This window comes from Taurulus bubalis (genome assembly GCF_910589615.1).
Source record: "Taurulus bubalis genome assembly, chromosome: 15".
In the NCBI taxonomy this organism is placed as follows: domain Eukaryota; kingdom Metazoa; phylum Chordata; class Actinopteri; order Perciformes; family Cottidae; genus Taurulus; species Taurulus bubalis.
Window position 1 is genome coordinate 3396015 of NC_136603.1, and position 19580 is coordinate 3415594.

At 43.9% G+C, this 19580-nt stretch overlaps 1 protein-coding gene across 1 annotated transcript; it reads left to right on the forward strand.

Moving 5' to 3' along the window:
* Positions 1–541: 541 nt before the first annotated feature.
* Positions 542–18281, forward strand: gch1 (GTP cyclohydrolase 1; the record flags this gene model as incomplete). The annotated part of the gene is made up of 6 exons (XM_079231377.1): positions 542–1019; positions 7683–7792; positions 11815–11870; positions 13811–13842; positions 13949–14033; positions 18155–18281. The coding sequence occupies exons 1-6, from the start codon at positions 635–637 to the stop codon at positions 18279–18281; spliced, it is 795 nt and encodes a 264-aa protein (XP_079087503.1). The 5' UTR covers positions 542–634.
* Positions 18282–19580: the final 1299 nt, after the last annotated feature.

Consider the following 19580-nt stretch of genomic DNA (forward strand, 5'->3'; position numbering starts at 1 on the left):
CCCCTTTTGCTGCTATAATCTCCCACTGTGGGACTAATAAAGGAATATCTAATCTAAATACTTCAATAAATTTATTATTATAATATTTAGTATTAGTAATGGTGATAATTTAATTAATAATAATGCTGTTTATATTATTATTGTTAACAATGTTTTTTAAATTATTATTATCCAATTATATTATTCTGAAATGGACCATTTAATGTGCTTTTACTTTAGGTACTTATGATTTATTTTTATTTGTGTACTTTTACTTGAGTAAGATTTTTAATGCAGGATTTTAACTTGTAACAGAGTATTTATACACTGAAGTATTTCTGCTTTTACTTAAAGGTCTAAGAACTTCTTCCACCACCAGTGAAGGAGTATAACTGACTGTACTTGTGTACTTGTGTACTTCTACTTGAGTATAAAATCAGAGAAGTTCTTCCGCCCCTGGCCCCGCCCCCTGTGGAGCCAGCCAGCCAATGGGAGCGCTCCCTGGATTATCCGCTCTTATAAAGCCTCGAGGATCCCGAAACATCAAAGAGGAGCAGAAACTGACTCAACAAGTGCTCAGCGAGAGGAAACCACAGAAGAAGAAGTAAAAGAAGAAGAAGTAGTAGTAGAAGAAGAAGAAGAAGAAGAAGAAGTGATGGAGCCCTCCGAGCAGACGCAGTGCGTCTCCAGCGAGAAGCCGGACGGCGCCTCCGGTCTGAACGGACACTTTGACGGGATGGTGAAGCGCGCGGCGGCACCAGGCGGCTCCGGGCGCGCGCCCGCCGCCGCCGCCGTTGCAGACCCGCAGCCTCCGGGTGCGGGGTCCGTATCCCCGCGGCCCGGGACGGAGAGCTGGAGGGAGGACCGCACGCGCAGCGTGGAGGACAACGAGTCCAGCCTGCCGGCCCTGGCCGCCGCGTACACCACCATCCTGCGGGGGCTCGGCGAGGACCCGCAGCGGCAGGGGCTCCTCAAGACCCCCTGGAGGGCCGCCGCGGCCATGCAGTTCTTCACCAAGGGGTACCAGGAGAAGATCGTGGGTGAGTTGAGACCCATCAACAGGTGGCTCCCAAACACTGTCTTCACACCTGAAACACTGAGACTGTCCTTCTCACACATTCATTTAATGTATTCATTCATTTTGTTCACGATGACTTATATGAGCATTGTTATTGGTAATATTGTATCGTTCTCCACAAAGACCAGGTACCGGTATCAGGACTGAACAATCAGTGCGTCCCTAATTTAAAGTTATAGCAGCCTTTATGCTATTTCATTTCCCTTTAAGTGCATTTTGCTGTTATTATTATAATGTTTGCCTTACTTATTGAATTGTTTTAATTTATAAAATGCAGGATGTGTTTTTTGTTATATATATATATATATATATATATATATATATATATATATATATATATATATATATATATATATATTTGTTTATTTTAATTTTAATTTTATTTTAATTTGGCAAATAATGTGAACCCCTCTCCCAGCGACCGGCTCGCTCGACTTCTGACCGCTGACATCTGACAGTGAAATACAAACGCACGGCTCGTTATCGATGCTTGACATTATTGTTTGCTTATCAACATAATAAGTACACACAAATTCAAGGGGCTGCAGAATGGATCAATCATGTTTAGTTTTATTAGTGATATCTAAATATTCTCGTTTAAAGGGCCAGTGTTCCACCAAACCGCTCGAGGCCACACTGCGCCTTTAAGAAGTCAGAACGGGAACCAGACGCCCGGGTTTTCATATAAGATTTACTATTCGAGGAATTTGTACTTTGTAGAGACGAAGTCCCGCCTCTTCTGAGGTCTCACATGGGACTTTTATTTTGGAAAGAAAATATGTAGATTAGTTAACGGCCAAAGAAACCCCTATTCAAATGATTTCAACGATTATTTCTGTCTCTCATTGACCGTAACAAAGTCCCATGGTGTTCAACAGGAAGTGCTAGTAACTCGGCCTCTCTAGTTGGATAGTGAACACAACATCTTGGGGTTTTGTTGGTCGGAGCAGAAAAAGGTCAGGGTTGGAAATCTAGAGAGACAACAACAGATTAAAAAACGTATCCTCCCTAATAACTTAGCCAAGTGTCGCCAACTCTTTTGACTCATTGATTTCTGTCAGGATTAAAATCAAAGTCTGACATTTAATAGATAAATTCTGAATGAAATCAATAAACTCCAGATGAATCCATGAAGAAACACTCGCTTCCTAACGGGCATCACTTCCAGCCCATTGTCTGCCAGACGTAGTTCATATCTTTGGTAAAGTTTGGGGACCAGGCGTGAATTCAAGGTTTATTCAAGGTGAGAAATCCCAGGAGGGAGATACAGTAGATTGACGTGTGCGCTCGAGCGTTAACAACCTCACCAAACCTGCCCTTCAACTCCTCTCAAGCTGCCGTTGACGGCTGAGTCACGTGTGGATCTGCCCCTCCATAAGTCCATCTGGAGGTAGTTTGCTCTGTTGTGGGGGATGTTTGAGTGTCGTAACGCTTCATGAAACGAGGAAGGAATGCAGGGAAAGGAGGCTCAAAAGGATGGAAGGATGTGTCCTGCAGAACGTCGCGTCTTCCGATTGGCTGTCTGCAGGAGACTCCCCCCTTTTGGACTTGTTAGACCGGCAGAGAACACATGGAGGAAACGCATGTCGTTTCCAGCGCTGGATGTTTGTGGAGAGCTGCAGCGTTTCTGCTGTTTGATCAGCGGGGTCACGGGTTCGGCTCCGGAGCCGAAAATCCTCTTGTTGTCGAGGCACATGACCGGCGGGGGTCCGAGGAAAAGAACCGCAGAGATTAAACGGGACATCAGAGTTATTGCCCCGATCACGCCGAGAAGCTTCAGAGCTGAAGACCGATGACAAACAGTCGTCTGCCTTTGTCCGTTCCTTAGGCTGTATGTAAGAATCGCTTTGTGGACTGATGTTTTGAAGCCTAGAGTTATGCGATTTTGTTGTTGCCATCTTGGTTTTTGGACGGCAACCAATGAACAGACATATTCCCCTTTTATGCTCTAAATGACCATAATGTACTAAATGAACATCATGCTGTATTGAAGAAGACTTGAAACTAGAGATTGAGACATAAACTCATGTTTACAATGTTTACTGAGGGAATACATCAAGAGAAGTAGAGTCATTTATATAGACTTCTATACAACCAGAGGAGTCACCCCTGGTGGTCAGTAGAGATAATGCAGCTTTAACACTTGAAGCATACACCTTTATACAACCAGAGAAGTCGCCCCCTGGTGGTCAGGAGAGAGAATGCAGCTTTAACACATGAAGCATAGACTTCTATACAACCAGAGGAGTCACCCCCTGGTGGTCAGGAGAGAGAATGCAGCTCTAACACATGAAGCATAGACTTCTATACAACCAGAGGAGTCGCCCCCTGGTGGTCAGTAGAGATAATGCAGCTTTAACACTTGAAGCATACACCTTTATACAACCAGAGAAGTCGCCCCCTGGTGGTCAGGAGAGAGACTACAGCTTTAACACATGAAGCATAGACTTCTATACAACCAGAGGAGTCACCCCCTGGTGGTCAGGAGAGAGAATGCAGCTTTAACACATGAAGCATATACTTATATACAACCAGAGGAGTCGCCCCCTGGTGGTCAGTAGAGATAATGCAGCTTTAACACTTGAAGCATAGACTTATATACAACCAGAGGAGTCACCCCCCTGGTGGTCAGTAGAGATAATGCAGCTTTAACACATGAAGAATATACTTCTATACAACCAGAGGAGTCGCCCCTTGGTGGTCAGGAGAGAGAATGCAGAACATCCGCGAGCTGAGACCACGCAGAGTGTTTTCTGTCTTCTTTTTAGCGACGTCACCGCGTTCCCACATATTTTACTACCTCTGTTAGGACAAACTGTTTCAGTGTCGCAAACTTTCTGAACCTTGTCAACCTGACTGACATCAGGTCATCCAGAGCGACAGGGAGTCTTCACAAGAAGTCAATACATGTCTTTTTAAATACACAGGGAAAGACCAAGGCAATTTCCTAAAAAAACAACAACAACAAAAAACATAGGATATTGTATTATATTATATTAGGTGGAACTGTTTCTTTGTGTACTTAAAGGCAGGAAAGTACAGGGATGACTCATACATACAGCCAAGGGTTTAGAATATGTAAAGAAAATATGTGTATGTGACAGCACACAAAACACACACACACACACACACACACACACACACACACACACACACACACACACACACACACACACACACACACACTCACTTCTGGCTGCCTGAACAATAAATGAATAACCTTGTTTATCGTCATTCACGTCACTGTTTCCTACTTCATTCAGAATGTGTCAACATGTGGCTTATTCCCTCTTTGTGACACACACACACACACACACACACACATATACACACACACACACACACACAGGAGGCAGCGTTACGAAAACGTAGAGCTGATGATGAGTAACACTGTCATTACCTGATAGCCGTCTCGTCATTCTGTCACCCAGGGCGTCTGAACCGACCGCCCTCACCAGCTGCCCTTTATTTAGTTACGGTTGACTTTACGTTATTATCCTTCAGGGTGTGTGTGTGTGTGTGTGTGTGTGTGTGTGTGTGTGTGTGTGTGTGTGTGTGTGTGTGGGATGCAATTGTAACTGTAACTCATGGTGTAAGAATCCATAATGAGCAAGAGTATGATTCCTCTTTATTAAAACAACTTATTTTGTAGTTCTATCCATTGTGACCTTGTTCTTGAGATTAGTGCTGCAGCTATTCTCATTAAAGTGGCGATAATCAATATTTTTCATTGTCCCTTTTATTTAACCAGATAAGTCATATTAAGAACCAGTTCTCATGTACAATGACGACAAAGAGGCGAGTCGATCCAAGACGGAATAAAACAGAGATGCATCTCAAACAATCTCATTCATTCAATCACAATATGTACAATATATGAAACGAAAAAGGGAAATATTCAGAAGCAGGTGCAGTGATCAGAGATGCTTGTAATGAATTATTAAAGGAGGGTAAACCAATGAGGGAAGTCTGGTCTGGTGATCAGATTTTTAAACAAATCTCCATTTTTGTCAGACTTGTTTACTGAGAGGCTCAAAGGGGGAGCATGACAAATAATTGTCAGCACTTCAGATGTCTGGATGTGTTCCTGGCGTTGTGTTCTATGCAAGGTCTTTCTCTCGCTTTGTTCTTGATGACAAAACCTTCCAAACAGGATTACCACTTTATTACAGTGTCGGCCTGAAGGCAGACGACATCAGCTCCTCTGGTTCGTGCTTCATGAGGTCTAAAGCGTCCAGGAGTCGAGCTCAGTGGTTTCCTTTGAGAGGTTAGGTGGGAAACACGACCTGTTCATTTCCATTTTTACCCACATAAGCACTCTGGCTGTGTCATTTCACCCGTGGAGCATGGAATCATGGTAGAATTAGCACTGTAGCTAGCTAACTAGCCAACTACAGTAGTGAAATTGAACAACTCAATGCTCTAAGCACAAGTGAGAACTTTGTTCTGATCATTTTCTGAAACCAGTCTTGCATCAAAGAATGGTGGCATTAGCATGCTAGCTGAGTAGCCAGATGTCCGCTAGCTAGCTGGCTAGTTCCACCGTGCTTTGATGCAATGCTTGTTACGATCCACGGAGAGCAGGACCCACAAGCAGACACAGGTGAGGTAGATGCTTTCAGGACAAAGTTTACTAGGCAAACAAACATCAAGAAACAAACCGGCCCAGGACAGGGAGTTGACAGACTAAATACACAGGGGAACCTGGGGCACGGCAGAACCAGTCCGGGTGCCTGGCCAGAGAACGGCCATCAGGCGGGCGGAAGCAGTCTGGGGGGCGGGCCGGAGCACGGCCATCAGGCAGGAGGATGCACTCTGGGGAGAGGGCCGGGGGCTCCGTAGGGCGAGCTGGGGGCTCCGAAGGGGAACGGGACCCATATGCAGGTCGGGGCGCCGGTGGGGAAACCGGTGTCGGCAGCAGCCTGAAAGGCGTCAGCGGGCCCTGGGTACGGCTGCGAGGCGGCAGCAGGCACTGGAGACGGCTGCGAGGCGGCAGCGGGGGAACTGGACTTATGGGCACCAGACTCAGAGGGGGAACTGGACTCCGGACTCTGGGGAACTGGACTCTGGGGAACTGGACTCAGACCCTGGGGAACTGGACCCTGGGGAACTGGACCCTGGGGAACTGGACCCTGGGGAGCAGGGAGACGGCTCTGGAAAACTGGACTCTGGGGAGCAGGGAGACGGCTCTGGGGAACTGGGCGCGGTGCCGACAGAACAGGGGGAGCCGGGGCCCTGCTTGGGAACAGAGCTCGGAGGGACTCCATCATTTCCCTAAGAAGCCGGTCGTCAAGATGGGGGCATGGAGCAGGAATTGACGGGACCGCCGCCTGGAAGAGTGGAGCATGAATTGGCTCAACCGCCGACTGGAGATGAGGGCCCGAGATCGGCTGGGCCACCGACGGGAGACGGAGAGCTGGAGTCTTGACCGGGCGGAGGGCTACCCAGGAGATCTGGGCATGACAACGGCAAGCCCGACACTATGTCCAGATGTGCTAACGGCTAATGTCAGAGCACAACGGTGTGTTCACGGGCTGCACGGCGGCCAGAACAGCAACTATCAGAACGATCAGCAGAAAGATTCATCAAAGTACATGCAGCTAAAATGAATACTGATAAAGGCCTTCGAGGAGGAACCTGAGCCGGTCTGTTGTTGCTCCACCTGAGGGAGAAGCTAGTGTTGGGAAAGATCTTCACGGTGAATGACGTTATAGTCGGACAAACAAAAGTATTTAAAAAGAATAGACTTAAAGAGCGCCTGAGTGCGCTGAACAACCTGTTTTCACACAATAAGCAGCAGAGACTGAAGCAACAGGTCTGTTCTGTTGTTTCATTGAGCTGCCCCCCCCAACAGATAGCCAGTCAGGAAATTAAAAGATGCCGATGAGAGCGCGAGAGTCGTCTGCGTCCTCACAAACAGATAAAGCGGTTTATTGAACTCCCGGCAACTGAAAAAATGCAATAAAGCAACAACCGGAAGGAGCGTATGGAAGCAGAGCTATAATTAGACGGCGACTGTTTGCTAGAGAGAAACGCCAAAGTCTGCGATAAAGAAGCGGCAGATCGACGGCGGAGGTGAAGCGAGCGTCGCTCCTGTTTCTGTCTGTCCGTCCTCGAGGGGACAGACAGGGTTTATACACTTCTTGTTTTTTCTTTTTAGTAAATAAGCAATTCATCTGTCAGATAATCCACACACCTAAATGGATTAAAAATAGATACTCCAGCTGGTTCATTGACAGCCAGAACCTTTTTATTTTAATTTTATATGCGATATTTTATATGCGATATTTTATATGCGGTATTTTATATGCGGTATGAACTGTGTATAGTAATAATACAAATGTAATAATAAAATAAATACATATATTTCTTTACGTTTTTGTTATGCGACACATATTGTTCGTTACAATTATAACTGCATTATTAAATGCATTTATCGGTTGAAAAGCGAAATATGGAGGAAATAAGTATTGAGATGAAAAATGAAATGAATAAATACAGTAAATAAGGTAATGGTAAAATGATTGGATATACAGAAAGATGGTTTGTAATGCTGTAAATGAAAAAAGATTTGGGAGTTACGGGAGATTCAATCGTCTCCGTTTTCATTTTGTTTTCTCTGCAGACGTGCTGAACGACGCCATCTTTGACGAAGACCACGACGAGATGGTGATCGTCAAAGACATCGACATGTTCTCCATGTGTGAACATCACCTGGTGCCGATCTTCGGCCGGGTGAGCGCAGACGCTTCTTCCTCCTCCGCTTTAAGAAGCTGCTAGTTTTTCATTTCGACGATGAGGATGATTATACTGTATTGGTCTGATTGTTCTGACATTTTCTGTGAATATTCTTGATCCCCAGAGGAGGATTCTGCATCGCTATCATAACCCGCTGACCTTTAACTAGCGCCACCGTCGCTAAAATGGTTTGACTTTGACACAAACGGTCACATAACTCACCTGTAAAGTCCACCTATAGACCTCTTTCCTGTTAGTACACATGAGGAGGTATTTCTGTCTCTTAGCAGCGAGGACTGAGTCAGAGGAAGCCGTAGAACCAGCGTTGGTTGGGCTCATTTTCCGTAACCACTGTACCGTTAGCATGAAAGCATGGTCGCCAGCTAACTAGCCAACCGCTAAACGAGTAAAACTGAAATGAATGCTGAATCAACACACTCTTGTCACGGCGTAGGACCACAGACGAGTGACAACTTTGTTCAGATCACTTTCTGCAACCACGGGTGCCTGAAAGCATGGTAGACGTTAGCAAGCTAGCTAATTAGCTAAGTAGCCAGCCCTCCGCTAGCCAGCGTGCTAATTCCACTTGCTAAATTTTTTTTATTAGTATTTTTTTTACATTTTATTTGTATCATCAGAAACACCCTGATGAACCCACGGACATACAATATAAAAAACAAAGAAGGTTTCCAGAGGAATAATTGTCCGAATACGCTGCGTCTCCAGTAAATAAACACTAACAACTACTTTGCTGCAGCCGAGTCGCTTTGCTTTCTGATATTATCAATAAAATGGACTTTCTTTTGATGGTTATTTATAGGAAGTTTCAAATATTCATAATTTAATACATAAAGATTGTCACAAACATAGAAAGAGATGTGAATCTGACAGGAACATTTTATCTGGAGGCCGCGGGCCTGAACAACAGAGAACATGAGAAACAATCAGATTAGCTGAGATCTGTTTCAACCTCCTCCTCCTCCTCCTCCTCACATCATTAGTCTCCACAAAGACACCTGATTGGTCTCTTCCCTCTCTCTGCTTCCTCCTCCTCCTCCTCCTCTTCTTCCTCCCTCCACCTTCACCCGCAGGTGCACGTCGTTTAAGACAATAGCGGCTGGCAGCTGATCGTTTTCCACCGAGTTTAAATGGGCTCTGATGACAGCAGTGAACCACACCGTGTGTGTGTGTGTGTGTGTGTGTGTGTGTGTGTGTGTGTGTCCGTCCGTCCGTCCGTCAGGTGGCTGTTTGTGTCCCTAAACCTCCTCCCCTCGTCATCGTCAGCAGCGTAGCCTCTTATCCTTCCTCTCTCATCTGTCTGTTGTGTCTCTCAGTGACTCACCACAGGGAGAGAGAGACTTTTCCTCCTCCTCCTCCTCTTCCTCTTCTTCCTCCTCCTCTATTGGTCAAGTAGCCGCTGGCTGGTTGACATGTCTGTTTGTTACTGACTGATTAGCCGAGCTGCTCTCTGTATCAGGACTCTTCATTCAGCCTCTAAAAGTCATCAAATGGGAGCAGTTTTTACAAATACAAAATAAATACAAAACATGTGTTTATATTCTAGAGGAGGTCTGTTGTTGATCCCTGATCCGTACTGCGCCCCACCAGTACACATAACGCCCTCATGATGCGTTCAGGCTCCGCTCGGTGAACATGAGTACCGGCTGAAGGTAAATGATAACGTCCTCATGATGCGTTCACATGTAATCTAGTAAAATGTAGCGTTGGTGATGAACTAGAATAAATCCAGATGTTTTCATGAATATGAAACAGATATGAGAGATGAACTTGGATGTTTAACTTCCTAACAGATCTGGGCTCATTGTTTCACTTCATCAACACCAAGAACGAATATAAAAACAATATCTTATTCATTTATCATCTGAATTGTGTGCTCCTTTTTTTTTGTGCCGATCTGATCTGTGAGTTTTATGACGTTAAAGTTTCCGTTGTTTCATTAAGACAATATACTATAATATATAATGCAATATATAATATATAACAGACTGTAAGACAACACTTGCATTCATTTGGAGTCTCTCTCTGCTTCTGTCTCTTTGTTTTTCAAACCAAATCAACTAAAAGTGGCTCCAATTTAATAACTCTATTATTATTATGACGATCTAGTTATCTTTACCCCAGCGTGTGCCGGTAAACACGAGCGCCGTGAGCAGATAAGTGAACGAGCCGCCGTCACGGTCCGTCTGTTCCATGTCGACACGTCAGCACAGGAAACGGGAAGGAAGGGAGATCTCTGCGCGCCTGTTGCCGCTGCCCTTTCTCTCGTCTCGTCAACAAATTGCGTCTGACATTTGAGTGGAGTGTGTGTGTGTGTGTGTGTGTGTGTGTGTGTGTGTGTGCGTGCGTGTGTGTGTGTGTGCGTGTGTCAGAGAATTAGAGCCTCCAGACATCAATGATTCTCCAGCTGACGACTCCATCTCTTCCTCCTCTCCTCTTGTGTCCGTCCACCTGCTGCGCTCTCATCTTCGTCTTCTGTGTTTCTCCGGCTGCTTCCGTCACGTCGCTCAAACTAAGAACTCATGTTTGAGACGAACGACTTTACCGCAGCCGTTGTTTTTATTTACACCACCAGAGCTATAATGGAACATAGTGGAGCGTTTAGCAGCCGAAGAGACGGTGGTGGAGACCAGAATCTTGGACTCAAAGACTCCTGATGAGTCAAAATGTTAAATGATAACTGTTAAATATGTAATTAGGCAGCAATCATCAGTCATCATGTCGTCTCATTTCGGTGATTATTTGACAGGTCTGATGGTCAAGGGAGCCGCTTTTAACGGTGAATAAAGCCATTTCCTATGAATTCTTCACAATAAAAGCCCCCTTTACGTTTTCAGTATTAGAAGACTGCTTTAATTATGAAATAGCTGCTAACGAAGCTCAGCTAATTCAGGGATAAACACACTTTCCTATACATTCCTGACAATGAAACTCCCTTATTTTTTAAATCTCCGCCAGGAGATTCATGCAATCCCCTGCTAGGATGAGTGAGTGAGTGTGCATCTCTGTGTCTGTCCACGGCTAATCTCTCATTCGTGATATTTTGGGGATCCACTCATGGCTGCAAGCACAACGACCTCTCGTGGTTGCTGTGACTCACACTTTCCCAAAACACCTTTTATTGCCCGTTTTATTCTGCCATTGACTTCCTGCCCCCAGTGCATCGGTTAGCCCGTGTCTTTTTATCGGGCATCGACCTCACCAACGTGGGTTGTGTTCAAGGGATCCAACATTTCATCAGCGGTCGTTATGAACTCACCTGGCGGAGATCTGCGCTCTACTTGAGTTAGGGTCGTTATTTAAAAGCTTTTATTTTGAAGCAGGAAAATAAAAGGTCAGATTCTCAGAGACAGTTAATGGTGCGATCAGATGACACAAGGCCAGTTAATTTGTGGAGCACATATCAACAACAAGGCGATTCAAAATGCTTCACAAAGACAGGGTTTAAAAACAATTAAGAACATTCATCAAAACATTAAAAGACTGTCAAAATGCGAAAAATGTAATAAAGGTTGCAGTGCAGTTTAAGAAATAAAATGCAGTAGCGAGATGCAGAAGTTGATTAATATCCTTGAATCTGGATCAATTAAAGGCAACAGCAAACAGAAAAGTCTTCAATCTGTTATGCTGCAGGAGGCAGCATTACACTGCCAGCTAGCCAGCTAGCTAGTTAGCTAGCTTGCTAATGAGTCCGTAAGTCTGTTCGGTTCATACAGACGTTAGCATGCTATGCTACAACGGTATCGCAGTGGTACACATGAAATAAAAATACTGTGCAGCCAAAAACATCCGGATCCATCCTCTGGGGACCATGAAGTCAGGATGATTTACTGCACATTTAGGCAATTTGCAGCTACAATAATGTCTTTCATTAACAAAGACAACCCCCTCCAAAATAAGAGTACCCCTTGGTATACAGGGCGGTGTTCACGTTCGACTGCACCACCCGACTCGCTGTAGTGAAACCGGTTTAACACGTAAACCATATCTGATGTGTGCAGGTCCACATCGGGTACCTCCCCAATAAGAGGGTCCTGGGCCTCAGCAAGCTGGCCAGGTGAGTAACTTTACTCTAATGATGAGAGAGAGAGAGAGAGAGTGAGAGTGAGAGTGTATTTAAGCTGATTATTAAACGGTGTGTGTGTGTGATCTGATCCCACTGACCCCAATACCTTCAGGCTTATCGCACTAACACCCCTTACTAACCCGGCACTGGTCATGCACACTCACATTGGGATTGGAACCAAAATGTCTGCCGGTCTGAAAGAAAGAAATGCTGCAGGAATACCTGCTTTCCTACTACTTTGGTCTTATTTTTGTAGTTTTGGGGATTTATTCCCTCAGTAAACATGAGTCATTTATGTCTATGCTTCATGGGTTAAAGCTGCATTCTCTCTCCTGACCACCAGGGGGCGACTCCTCTGGTTGTATAGAAGTCTATATAAATGACTCTACTTCTCTTGATGTATTCCCTCAGTAAACATTGTAAACATGAGTTTATGTCTCAATCTCTAGTTTCAAGTCTTCATCAATACAGCATGATGTTCATTTAGTAAATTATGGTCATTTAGAGTCAAACAGACCATAAAGCAAACACACACAACTGTGTATTTGCATATAAACAGTTAATTATAAACACAATACATCAACTTTAATCTATATTCGAGTAAAATACCGATAATGACATCGATAACATATCACTGATAATGAACCTAACCTATAATAAAATACATTAAAATAAATAATACAATATATATTAATTAAATAATAATAGAAAAAAAACACACTTTGGATGCATACACATGTGTGTTACTATGTACATCAGGTGTAAATGAATATTTGCAGGTGTGGAAATCCAGCATCAACTTCCTGTTCAAGACATTTTTTAGATTCAGCTTCACGTCGTGTGAGCTGAGCGCCATGAAAACCCCTCTGGTCTCACTTTGAAAAGCCTCTGGTCTCCGGTAGGACGTTCAGTCCGTCCCGCCTCTCCTCGTGCCGCCGGTTCGATCCCGTGACATTTCCTCGCAGGCGGATGAGGTCAGATTTGTCCAAAGCGGTTTTTCTCACAGAGAAGAGCAAGAGGTCGAAGGTGAAGACCGGGTCGTTGCTGCAGACCCGGTCTTGTTTTCCTTCTGTTCCATAAATAGCTTTAAAATTACTGTTGTTTTGCTTAAAGGGACAGTACACACAAAAATACATATTTTTCCTCTTTACCCTTTAATGTTTTGTTTTGGTGCCTTCACTTGGGTCGGGTTTACCCGCAGACTTCTTTTTTTTTGCAACCAGTGAAAGGAAGTGACCGTATCTGGACTGAGGAGGAGTGAAGTACAGACGCCGTATTCGTCTCTTGTAGAGACCTGTCAATCACCTTGTAGCCCCGCCCTAAAGCGTCCCCTGCTTTGTGGTCTGTTTGACTCTAAAAGACCATAATTATAATTATAATAAAATAATAAACTCATGTTTACAATGTTTACTGAGGGAATAAATCAAGAGAGAAGTAGAGTCATGTGTATATATAGGCTTCTATACAACCAGAGGAGTCGTCCCTGGTGGTCAGGAGAGAGAATGCAGCTTTAGCACATGAAGAGTCATGCTCCTCAAAATATGCTAAATTTTATCTTCACATTCCCTAAAAATCTATGTATTACCATTTATTGTCAATATAAAATATATATATATATAAAAAACAAATATATATGTATATATATGTGTGTATATATGTATATATATGTGTGTGTATATATATATATACACACACATATATATACATATATATATATATATATATAAAAATACATACTTTCTGAAATATTTCGGGTTTTTTACCATCCTAGTCTCTTCCACACTGAGTTATGCAGTTTATTGTTTAGATACTGTGTGTGTGTGTGTGTGTGTGTGTGTGTGTGTGTGTGTGTGTGTGTGTGTGATAAAGGAACAACAGGGAGGCTCATTCATGTGTTTTAACGGAGCTCTGTCTTCTCTCCTCCGTCTCAGGATCGTTGAAATCTACAGCCGGCGTCTCCAAGGTACGGTGGTGTGTTCAGGTGCAGGTTCAGTGCTCGGTGTTCTCTACGCTCCTCGGTGGCGTGTTTGACCCGGTTCATGTTTGTCCGTCTGTGCGTGCGTCCACAGTTCAGGAGAGGTTGACCAAACAGATTGCCGTGGCCATAACCGAGGCACTGCAACCCACCGGAGTCGGCGTTGTCATAGAGGCGACGTACGTGTGTGTGTGTGTGTGTGTGTGTGTGTGTGTGTGTGTGTGTGTGTGTGTGTGTGTGTGTGTGTGTTCAGACTGGAAGGCCAGAACACTGAGAGAAGTCTGTTTTTAACTTAATTTTCTTTTCTTTCCCGTTACACCTCTTCACTTTCCTTCAGTTCACTTTCTTGTTTCCACTACTGTCGCTTCCTTCACTTCATTTTCTTTCCCTTCACCTTATTTCCATTGTCCTTATTTCTACTTTGCTCTCCTTTTTATCCTCATTTATTTGATTTCCACCTCGATTCCAAAGACAGCCCTGTCTTTCTTTCCATCACTTCTTGTCGTTCTTTTATAATTTAACTTATTTATTGGACCTCTTTTCTGTTACTTTCATCTCCATCACTTCAGTTCCTTTCATTTGCACCTCAAAACCTGCGAACCTCTTTCCTCTTCCTTCCTTCTTTCTTTCCTCTTCCATCTTCCCTCTTTCCTCTTCCTTCCTTCTTTCTTTCCTCTTCCATCTTCCCTCTTTCCTCTTCCTTCCTTCTTTCCTCTTCCGTCTTCCCTCTTTCCTCTTCCTTCTTTCCTCTTCCTTCTTTCCTCTTCCTTCTTTCCTCTTCCATCGTTCCTCTTCCTTCTTTCCTCTTCCCTCTTTCCTCTTCCCTCTTTCCTCTTCCGTCTTCCCTCTTCCGTCTTTCCTCTTCCCTCTTTCCTCTTCCCTCTTTCCTCTTCCCTCTTCCCTCTTTCCTCTTCCATCTTTCCTCTTCCTTCTTTCCTTCTTTCCTCTTCCCTCTTCCCTCTTTCCTCTTTCCTCTTCCGTCTTTCCTCTTTCTTCTTTCCTCTTCCCTCTTTCCTCTTCCATCGTTCCTCTTCCTTCTTACCTCTTCCTTCTTTCCTCTTCCTTCTTCCCTCTTCCTTCTTTCCTCTTCCGTCTTACCTCTTCCTTCTTCCCTCTTTCCTCTTCCTTCTTTCCTCTTCCTTCTTACCTCTTCCTTCTTCCCTCTTCCTTCTTCCTTCTTTCTTCTTCCGTCTTACCTCTTCCTTCTTTCCTCTTCCTTCTTCCCTCTTCCTTCTTCCCTCTTTCCTCTTCCTTCTTCCCTCTTCCTTCTTCCTTCTTTCCTCTTCCGTCTTACCTCTTCCTTCTTTCCTTCTTCCTTCTTCCCTCTTCCTTCTTCCCTCTTTCCTCTTCCTTCTTTCCTCTTCCGTCTTTCCTCTTCCGTCTTTCCTCTTTCCTCTTCCTTCTTTCCTCTTCCGTCTTTCCTCTTTCCTCTTCCTTCTTTCCTTCTTTCCTCTTCCCTCTTTCCTCTTCCCTCTTTCCTCTTCCTTCTTTCCTCTTCCCTCTTCCCTCTTCCTTCTTCCGTCTTTCCTCTTCTTTCTTCCCTCCTCATTCTTCCCTCTTTCCTCTTCCTTCTTCCGTCTTTCCTCTTCCCTCTTTCCTCTTCCTTCTTCCCTCTTTCCTCTTCCTTCTTCCCTCCTCATTCTTCCCTCTTTCCTCTTCCTTCTTCCCTCTTCCTTCTTCCTTCTTTCCTCTTCCGTCTTACCTCTTCCTTCTTTCCTCTTCCTTCTTCCCTCTTCCTTCTTTCCTCTTCCGTCTTACCTCTTCCTTCTTCCCTCTTCCTTCTTCCTTCTTTCCTCTTCCGTCTTACCTCTTCCTTCTTTCCTCTTCCTTCTTACCTCTTCCTTCTTCCTTCTTTCCTCTTCCGTCTTACCTCTTCCTTCTTTCCTCTTCCGTCTTACCTCTTCCTTCTTACCTCTTCCTTCTTCCTTCTTTCCTCTTCCGTCTTACCTCTTCCTTCTTTCCTCTTCCTTCTTCCCTCTTCCTTCTTCCCTCTTTCCTCTTCCTTCTTCCCTCTTCCTTCTTCCTTCTTTCCTCTTCCGTCTTACCTCTTCCTTCTTTCCTCTTCCTTCTTCCCTCTTCCTTCTTTCCTCTTCCGTCTTACCTCTTCCTTCTTCCCTCTTCCTTCTTCCTTCTTTCCTCTTCCGTCTTACCTCTTCCTTCTTTCCTCTTCCTTCTTACCTCTTCCTTCTTCCCTCTTCCTTCTTCCTTCTTTCCTCTTCCGTCTTACCTCTTCCTTCTTTCCTCTTCCGTCTTACCTCTTCCTTCTTCCCTCTTCCTTCTTCCTTCTTTCCTCTTCCGTCTTACCTCTTCCTTCTTCCTTCTTCCCTCTTCCTTCTTCCTTCTTTCCTCTTCCGTCTTACCTCTTCCTTCTTTCCTCTTCCTTCTTCCCTCTTCCTTCTTTCCTCTTCCGTCTTACCTCTTCCTTCTTCCCTCTTCCTTCTTCCTTCTTTCCTCTTCCGTCTTACCTCTTCCTTCTTTCCTCTTCCTTCTTACCTCTTCCTTCTTCCCTCTTCCTTCTTCCTTCTTTCCTCTTCCGTCTTACCTCTTCCTTCTTTCCTCTTCCGTCTTACCTCTTCCTTCTTCCCTCTTCCTTCTTCCTTCTTTCCTCTTCCGTCTTACCTCTTCCTTCTTCCTTCTTTCCTCTTCCGTCTTACCTCTTCCTTCTTTCCTCTTCCTTCTTTCCTCTTCCGTCTTACCTCTTCCTTCTTTCCTCTTCCGTCTTACCTCTTCCTTCTTCCTTCTTTCCTCTTCCGTCTTACCTCTTCCTTCTTTCCTCTTCCGTCTTACCTCTTCCTTCTTTCCTCTTCCGTCTTACCTCTTCCTTCTTTCCTCTTCCGTCTTACCTCTTCCGTCTTACCTCTTCCGTCTTTCCTCTTCCTTCTTCCCTCTTTCTTCTTCCTTCTTTCCTCTTCCGTCTTACCTCTTCCTTCTTTCCTCTTCCTTCTTCCCTCTTCCTTCTTTCCTCTTCCGTCTTACCTCTTCCTTCTTCCCTCTTCCTTCTTCCTTCTTTCCTCTTCCGTCTTACCTCTTCCTTCTTTCCTCTTCCTTCTTACCTCTTCCTTCTTCCCTCTTCCTTCTTCCTTCTTTCCTCTTCCGTCTTACCTCTTCCTTCTTTCCTCTTCCTTCTTACCTCTTCCTTCTTCCCTCTTCCTTCTTCCGTCTTACCTCTTCCGTCTTACCTCTTCCGTCTTTCCTCTTCCTTCTTCCCTCTTTCTTCTTCCTTCTTTCCTCTTCCGTCTTACCTCTTCCTTCTTTCCTCTTCCTTCTTCCCTCTTCCTTCTTTCCTCTTCCGTCTTACCTCTTCCTTCTTCCCTCTTCCTTCTTCCTTCTTTCCTCTTCCGTCTTACCTCTTCCTTCTTTCCTCTTCCTTCTTACCTCTTCCTTCTTCCCTCTTCCTTCTTCCTTCTTTCCTCTTCCGTCTTACCTCTTCCTTCTTTCCTCTTCCGTCTTACCTCTTCCGTCTTTCCTCTTCCGTCTTACCTCTTCCTTCTTCCCTCTTCCTTCTTCCTTCTTTCCTCTTCCGTCTTACCTCTTCCTTCTTTCCTCTTCCTTCTTACCTCTTCCTTCTTCCCTCTTCCTTCTTCCTTCTTTCCTCTTCCGTCTTACCTCTTCCTTTTTTCCTCTTCCGTCTTACCTCTTCCTTCTTTCCTCTTCCGTCTTACCTCTTCCTTCTTCCCTCTTTCCTCTTCCTTCTTCCGTCTTTCCTCTTCCCTCTTTCCTCTTCCTTCTTCCGTCTTTCCTCTTCCTTCTTCCCTCTTCCTTCTTCCTTCTTTCCTCTTCCGTCTTTCCTCTTCCGTCTTCCCTCTTCCTTCTTCCCTCTTTCCTCTTCCTTCTTCCGTCTTTCCTCTTCCTTCTTCCCTCTTCCTTCTTCCTTCTTTCCTCTTCCGTCTTTCCTCTTCCGTCTTCCCTCTTCCTTCTTCCCTCTTTCCTCTTCCTTCTTCCGTCTTTCCTCTTCCTTCTTCCCTCTTCCTTCTTCCCTCTTCCTTCTTCCTTCTTTCCTCTTCCGTCTTTCCTCTTCCTTCTTCCCTCTTCCCTCTTCCTTCTTCCCTCTTTCCTCTTCCTTCTTCCGTCTTTCCTCTTCCCTCTTTCCTCTTCCTTCTTCCGTCTTTCCTCTTCCTTCTTCCCTCTTCCTTCTTCCTTCTTCCCTCTTCCTTCTTCCTTCTTTCCTCTTCCGTCTTTCCTCTTCCGTCTTCCCTCTTCCTTCTTCCCTCCTCATTCTTCCCTCTTCCCTCTCATTTCCTAATCTCTTCTTTTCCACTTCGTTCCCTTCGTTTTAACGGGCCTCTCTTCCTCTCCCCAGTCACATGTGCATGGTGATGCGCGGCGTTCAGAAGATGAACAGTAAGACCGTCACCAGCACCATGTTGGGAGTTTTCAGGGAAGATCCCAAAACCCGCGACGAGTTCCTGGCGCTGATCCGGAGCTGAGGACGACGAAGCTCTTCCTCCTCTTCCTCCTGTTGCCTCCACCCTCACGGACCAGCCGCCATGTTCCTGTGTGTGTGTGTGTGTGTGTGTGTGTGTGTGTGTGTGTGTGTGTGTGTGTGTGTGTGTGTTGACCCTGTGTTGACTCTCTTTGTCTTTGATAAGATGAAGCGTCACCAGTTGTTTACTTTGACAGCCGACTGGACTTTAACCTTTCTGTTCCTGTGAGTTGTGTTTGCTGCTCGAGTTTAACAGAAAAACATAAAAATACACAATTATTAGTCTTTAAAAGCCCTTCATTAAGAACGCGTCACAAATAAACAACAAGTCATAAAACAACAGCTTCAGATTTACAGTAATATTTAGTCTTTTAGCTCATCGGTGTTAAATATCTACGACGGCATGTTTGGACCATTGTAGGTAAAACATAATATAATTATGGAGTAGTGGGAGGGGCGTAATATTCAGAGATTAAAATCATAGATTCTCTGTCATATATTTACGAAAAACAATGAACAGATTTTCCACCCGAAACACGTGGATTATATCTCAGATTAATATCGGAGATTTTCATGACAAAAAACTCACCGATTTACGAAGAATTATTTGGTATTTTCTGAAATTATAAAGTCCTAAATCTTTGAGAAGATTTAAGAAATTCTATGAAATTCAAGTCAAATATTTACAGGGGAAAAAATGAACAAAATTACGAAATACAAATTTGATTTTTTCTGAGATCAAAGTTCTACATTTTCAAGAATATAAACACAAATTTACGAGAAGAAAAATTGGATATTTTCTGAAATTATAAAATCCTAAATTTTTAAGATTTTTTAAGAATTTGTAAGAAATTTTTAAGAATAAAAAAAAAAGAAAAAGAAATTCTATGAAATTCAATTCAAATATTTACAGGGGAAATAATTAACAAATTTAAGAAAAAACTAATTCGGTATTTTCTGAAATTTTAAAGTCATAAATTTGCAAAGAAAAAACGTTGACATTTTCTGACCTCAACATTAGAAGTTTAGCCCAAAACGACTTGGAGATTTTCTGAGATTATATATTATATAAATTAGAGAGAATTAGAGAGCTTTTTCTATCTCAGAATATGACCCTCCTCCCTTTGACTTTATTTACGTACAATAGCGCTAATAAATATAATTTAAACAAGTCTGCTGCTTCAAATTAAATGAGTGAACAATTGGTGCTTTACGTAGAATTATCTGATTAAAGTTTAGTTCGGTCAACTGGAAATAATTATTCTGAAATAATAGTTTGTTGCAGCCGTTTATAGGATTGAAC